Genomic DNA, 6,817 nt, shown 5'->3' on the forward strand with positions numbered 1-6,817 from the left:
TCTATAGATGAAAAACTATTAAGTATCATTCATTTGTTAAAGAATTATGAGGGTCAACGATTATAATTAAAGAATTTAACATATAATTTGTGTAAGAACTGTTAGGCGAGCCCCGAGCGTTGGGCGTTAGGAGTGTTTAGGGCGTACAATAGGGCGCTTAGGGCGTAAGTCTCACAGGAACTAAGCCCCACACGTGAGCTCCGAGGCATTTTGCCAGTGCCCCACCCCGGAGCGAGTCCTGAAATTACCTTTTAAAACACTGATTTTGACTCTTTGAAATAGTTAATACTAAAGACTTGTGAAGATCTAATCGAGAAATAATGATTAGATTACGAGTTAATGCAATTTTGACTCAAAATATTACATTGAAATTGTGATATTTTGATCATGTTACAAGACATCTAACTTGTTGCAAGCTAATATTCTCATTTTCATCTAAAACCAAGAATTTGTACATCAGAGCGCGCAAATGAAAAATACTTGTTTACATCATGTTATTTGACAAAGTAATTTATTTTTAAGTTATATACGCCATCACCTTAAGAATATTTTACACTTTCATGTCACCTCAAAAATATTTTAAAATAATTTTTTTTTAAAACGTAAATTTGTGATTTAAGAAATAAGTAGAGTTGACCTAATGTAGTAAAATTTCATTTTACTTATGGAGTATATAACTTAAACTCTAACGTGAACTCAAAAGTTGATCTTGAATTTAAAGATCATAAGTACACAATAATAATAATAGAATCAACAGATTGAATTCTGAGCTAATTTTTTTTATATATTTAATAAATTTCTTAGTACAGATATAAAGTTAAAATAAAAAAGTTACGAAGTTCACGTAAACTCAAACCTAATACTATAGATCTGCCCTTGCGTGAACCCTAAAAAATATATCATGACTAAATGACACATATTTTGTATTCATTACCTTTGACATAAAAAGCCATTCTCTCTATTTATTTTTACATGCCCACTGTACTAAAATAGATGTTCATTTTTACTTATTTAGTTTAAAAAATTAACAGACTATCTAATAATTAGTTCCTAATTTACCTTTATTATTAACTATAATTATTTATCAATACATTTCTCAAAACATTATATTTATTATACTCAAAGGGTGTGGGTGATATAAAAATTTATTGTTTTATTAATTATTTTTCTATGGGACATGTGAAGTTAAATCATGGACAAGTAAAAATTGACTGAGTGTGTATTTTTTTTTTTTTTTTTCAAATATGGACAGTGCAGGGGTGGGCGGCTATTTTGTGATAGAGGGGTCCCAGATGAACCCTGACCAAGTGACCACTGACCATCAATTTCTTTTTTATTTTTATTTTTATGTAGATAAACTGTAATTAAATTGTAATGTCCTAACAAAGAATTATTTAAACAAACTCTTGGTACATCTCAAGAGCCATCCAGTCACACAGTAATAATAACACCAGTAACCACTCAGATCCTTTATTTCCTACATATACACACACCAGGTGACACAACAAGCTCTTTCAAGAAAAATTTTGTGAGAGCTGAATCATTAAACAGAGCAAAGAAATTTTGATCCTTCATAAATGGATGATTGGTCTCATTCTTATACTGTTGATGATGAATTCAAGAAACTAGTTCTTAGAATGAACCCCCCAAGGTACCTTCTTTCCTTAGTTTCGTTTAAAATGGTGTGAATATAATTGGATATAGAGGCAGGATTTGAAGCTTAATTACGAGTTCTGAATTCTAATCATTTTAAGTTGCTGAATTGTAAAATTAATAATGTGTGAACAAGATTGTTTTGGAAGGAGAGTCTTGGAGCATCGCTAAAGTTGTTTCCGGAGTTCGAGTCGTGAAAGCAACCACTAGTGTTTGCATTAGGATAGACTGTCTACATCACACACCCCTAGACGTGTAGTCCTTCCTGGACCGTGTTGAAGCGGGATGTTTTGTGTATAGAGCTGCCTGTTTTTGACCAAGATTGTTTGCAAATAGAGAATGTTATGCATCCTTATGCTAATTCATTTGTCAATTTTTATTGTGGTGTTTATAGGGTTACTGTTGATAATGCTTCTGACAAGAAAACAACTCTGATCAAGGTATGGATGTGTTTGTATTTGTTAAAAATCTTTTTTTTTTTTTTTTGTATTGAATCAATTTTACTCTTGGTATTATTGATTTGTAGAATTGACCTATAAAATGATTGGAATTTTGCAGGTTGATAGTGCAAATAAAAGAGGAAGCTTGTTAGAAGTGGTTCAGGTTCTTAATGATTTGAACCTTATAATCAGAAGAGCTTATATTGCTTCTGATGGGGAATGGTTTATGGATGGTGAGTTCTTTATTCTTCCTCAATTTGTTTTGGAGTATACCCAAAAAAAAAAGAAAAAAAAACTGGAATTGGCTACGAGCTTCGTCGCCAATTCGTCGCTAAATTGCTCGTAGCTAACAATTTTTTTTTTTGATAGTCCTTAGGATTAGCAATGGATTTTGATGTTTGGTGACGGATTTTGTCCATTGCTAATTCCTGATTTTTTTAGTAGTGTTTGTTCCTACTAATTGGTCTTTCCCTTGTTTCAGTATTTCATGTTACTGATCGATATGGAAATAAGCTCTCTGGAGATAATGTTGCTGAACGCATTCAGCAGGTATATCTAATTCCGGATTGAGACGTGCTTAATTGATTGATTTATTAATTGAGCAGCGATGATTCGCCCCTTTTAAAGAAGTTTTTCAATCATCAGTTCATTTTTAGTATAACGCTCTTTAGGGTCAGTGTACTGACATAAGTAATTTCGAAACTTTGTCAGCCTAATGAGTTCAACTTTTAATATTTTTAGTATTAAACTTGTTGTATTGTTAAGATTATGGGTTCATAACTAATATTGGTTGAGATTTTAGTAGGTTTTACATATATATATTTATATTCAGTGCCAAAAGTTATGGGTTCAGATGAATCCGTAGCCGAATGACTACACCCACCCCTGGTAGGAAGTGGATATCACTGAATTAAAGAAGATGAAACAATAAATGTTTTAATACAGATACTGTTATGGTGTGAGATTGAGTAACACTAAAGAGCGAATATTTTCTTGTGTTGCAGTCATTGGGACCGAGGGGCCGCAGCTTCCGGTCTATGGAAAGATCTGTGGGCGTTCAATCTGCAGCAGAGCACACAACCATTGAACTGACGGGGCCAGACAGACCCGGATTGATTTCCGAGATCTTTGCTGTTCTCGCCGACCATAAATGTAACGTCGTAGCAGCAGAAGTATGGACTCATAATTCAAGAATGGCGTCGGTTGTTTACATAACCGAAGAACAAAGTGGATGGGCAATAACTGACCCCGATAGGCTTGCCACAATCAGGAAATTGTTGTTTTATGTTTTAAAAGGAGACAGAGATAGGCGAGGCGCCAATACAGCAGTTTCTGTTGGTTCGACTAATACTGAAAGGAGGCTACATCAAATGATGTATGCTGATCGTGATTATGATGAAGATGAGTATACAGGTTGCGTATCGGTTGACCAGAGGAAGAAGCCCTCGGTAACTGTAGAACGTTGTGTGGATAAAGGGTATACGATTGTGACTTTGAGATGCCTGGACCGTCCGAAGCTGCTCTTCGATGCTGTGTGCACGTTAACGGATATGCAGTACGTAGTGTATCATGGTACCATTATTGCTGAAGGACCTGATGCTTATCAGGTATTCTTCTAAATGCTTGAAATTTTCCCAAAATCGTTTTTTCCCGCGTTATACTACATGAACCTGCTGAGTCTTTTCTTTGCAAAAACCGTGACATGAACCTGGGGAAAACTTTTACTCCCTCCACAAAAACAATTGATGTTTTATCCACTATCAGTTGGTGAAAAAACAATTGATGATGTTCACAATATCAAGAAGGTATTTTAATCCTTTTTCCCAAAATTTCCTTTGACACATCCCTAATTTAATGTACAAATTTAATGACGTATACGACACGTTCTGTTATGTACTCAGAGCATTTGATATAAAATCTTTAATGCTTATTGTTTCAAAGCATTTGAGAAGCATATAATTTAGGGTATTTTAATCAAAACCCCTCTTTAACTTTTTTTTTTAAAATTGAATTCCTTAATTCATCTGCCAAAGCCTAAAATATCAATTATTTTGGACTGGAGGGAGTATTTGCTAAGACTGCATTCTCAAAGTTCATAAATAGAATTTGTAGAGTAGAAGCTAGTCGTTAAGAAATGCCAAAATCCACTGTCTTGGTCCATCAGTAGCCTCAGACTATGAAAGAGTTGTTATTTTTTCTCTTTGCTAAACTGTATTCGTGTGGCTTGCTTTGGTTTTCGGTTAGGAATATTACATTAGGCATATGGATGGGTGCCCCATTAGTTCTGAAGCGGAGAGGCATCGTGTAATACACTGCTTGGAGGCAGCTATCAAGAGGAGAACTTCTACGGTAAAAGCTCGTTCCAATGCAATATGAGTAGGCATTTGGCCATAGATTCCAAATATTTTTCACTTTACTTGTAATTTATGAAGTTGGAGTTGAAGATGGAGTTGTCTTTAGTTATACCTTTTGCAAAGGAGAGAGAGCACTTTATTTGGAATTTATGAAGATGGAGTTCAAAAAACAGGTTTGGAGCACTTTTCCAAATTTGGAATCCAACTCCAAGTTGAATTTGGAAATTTTATAACCAAACACTAATTTTGAAATGAAGTGAAAATTATTCTGGAAAAAAGTGAATAATTCTCATGGCCAAATGGGTCCCAAGTGCTCAATCTCCGCAATTCTAAGTTTTTATTCTTTCTTTTTGTTCGTAATATGCAGGGAATAAGACTTGAATTATGTGGAGATGACAGAAGCGGGCTTCTAGCTGATGTAACTCGCATATTCAGGGAGAACGGTCTTTCCATTTCCCGAGCCGAGGTCATGACGAGAGGCTTACAAGCTATTAATGTCTTTTACGTGACTGATGTATCAGGCGGTCAGGTTAAAACTGAAACCATCGAAGCAGTCCGGAAAGAAATAGGTCTGACCATTCTTCATGTCAAGGACGATCTCTACTTGAATTCACCGCCACAGCAAACTGGAAGGTTTTCTTTAGGTAACATACTTAGATCAAGATCAGAGAAATTTCTCTACAACTTAGGATTGACAAAGTCATCTTCATAAGAAGTTCATAGATGGGCAGGGGACTTGCCAGTTTCTGTAAATGCTTCGATGTATAGGTTGGCAGCAGAACAAAGCATTAGGTAGTGAACCCCTTGGTTGATCTCAGTCTTAGGCCAAAACTTTAGGTTCTATTTCAAATTTGTGAAGTTTCTTTCAGCCTAAACAAATGTACATGCATGCTTTCACCTTCCCTTTCAGGGGGCATAGTAGATACATAACTTTTCTCCCTTTAACAGCAATGTTTATATGATCCTGTGTGTTTGTATTGCAAGTACTAGTTCAAAGCAACTCCAGAAACTAAAGGGGAAAGAAAGAATTTTTTTGTTTTGTATCTCAGGCAATTAATATTAGTTGTGTAAGACTTCTTTTTGTCTCTTAAGTTAGTAGACTCAAAGATTATGGATTCAAAAGTGTAAGATTTGGGTCCACTTATGAGACAGAAAGAAGTCTCACACAGTTAGTATGAGTTATATGAGACACAAAATAAAACTTTTCGGGAAGACAGGAGAAGTCACGAGAAGAGATCAATACCCTATCAACAAGGGCGCAGCTAGAAGCCCAAATATGGGTTTAGCTGAAGCTAGTAGCTTTTGCTCAAAAAGAAAGCAAAAATCAGTTCAAAATCCCAAAAAGGAATATCTTCAAAACACACATTTTTCCCTCTTCTAAGAATCAAAAAATTGGTATTTCTATATCCTTTTAGTCTTTACCGACAAAACACTAATTGTGTGGGTCTCCCTTGAATAAAAAAATTGTTATATGCACGTCTTTGTTTTCAAGAAACATCACTATCAAGAAGTCCACAATGGAGTAATACAAAGAGCTATGCTATTAGTTGATGTTGCAGGCCAGGCCACAACAGCTTTTTAAGTAGTTTCTATCAACCCCATAAAATGTCTTGGAAGCAAAGTCTTTTCTAACCGTTGGTATACATGTAGCATAGTTGGACTTTCCCAAGAATTGGTAGACTTTACTATTTCTAGCATACCATTTGTGTCTAAAATGTACTCCCTCCATCCCGTCCAATTTAAGTGTCTTATTTTTATTTTTTATCTATCCTAAGTAGAGTGTCTTTTCTATATTTGAGGTAGAAAAAGTGATCAATTGATAGTTGAGGTGTATTTTGTTAACTAGTTTGTGATAGTTTAGATAGAAAACTCAATAATTCAGGTAGGAAATTGAATAAAGAAGAAGTGATGTTTGAGGTGTGTTTTTGACCCTTAGCTCATTAAATTAATGACTTGTGAAGCTGATGAGATATACCCAATAATTAGTTTGTTACTGTATTAACAATGAACTCTCATCGTTTCAATTTATATGAACTTATTTGACTAGGCACGACATTTAAGAAAGAGAGAAGACTTTTGAAACTTGTGGTTTGAAATAAACCCTGAAAATTTGTGTGGCTGTAAATCATTCATAAAGTAAATTTGTTTTCAAATTAGGAAAGAGATTATTTATTTTGGCACGAATTAAAAAGGAAATAGATTTAAATAAATTGAAAGAGAGGTAGCATATGTTACTGGTTAGTTTGTACTTTGATTGTTGACCAGTCTGTTTCTGATTTGAAATTGGGTTGCTTTACTATTTCTATTTTCCAGCATATACAGCATGAGCACTGACTGCGGGATGACAGGGAGATGAAAGGCTTACTTATT

General features: G+C 34.7%; 1 protein-coding gene across 1 annotated transcript; it reads left to right on the top strand.

The window, feature by feature from the left end:
- Window positions 1–1,412: 1,412 nt before the first annotated feature.
- On the top strand, window positions 1,413–5,404 carry LOC132626203 (ACT domain-containing protein ACR4-like). Its single transcript, XM_060340985.1, has 7 exons — window positions 1,413–1,651; window positions 2,048–2,093; window positions 2,212–2,326; window positions 2,575–2,642; window positions 3,098–3,700; window positions 4,338–4,442; window positions 4,815–5,404. Exons 1-7 carry the CDS (start codon window positions 1,578–1,580, stop codon window positions 5,157–5,159), a joined length of 1,356 nt encoding a protein of 451 aa, XP_060196968.1. The 5' UTR covers window positions 1,413–1,577; the 3' UTR covers window positions 5,160–5,404.
- Window positions 5,405–6,817: the final 1,413 nt, after the last annotated feature.

Source organism: Lycium barbarum, chromosome 2 (assembly GCF_019175385.1).
Source record: "Lycium barbarum isolate Lr01 chromosome 2, ASM1917538v2, whole genome shotgun sequence".
Taxonomy (NCBI): domain Eukaryota; kingdom Viridiplantae; phylum Streptophyta; class Magnoliopsida; order Solanales; family Solanaceae; genus Lycium; species Lycium barbarum.

Bases quoted from the DNA above. Each gene is read 5' to 3' on its own strand.
- LOC132626203 (XM_060340985.1), top strand. From the start codon at position 1,578: ATGGATGATTGGTCTCATTCTTATACTGTTGATGATGAATTCAAGAAA. The intron at 2,327-2,574 runs GTGAGTTCTTTA...CCCTTGTTTCAG, and splicing joins TGGGGAATGGTTTATGGATG to TATTTCATGTTACTGATCGA. The intron at 3,701-4,337 runs GTATTCTTCTAA...GTTTTCGGTTAG, and splicing joins AAGGACCTGATGCTTATCAG to GAATATTACATTAGGCATAT.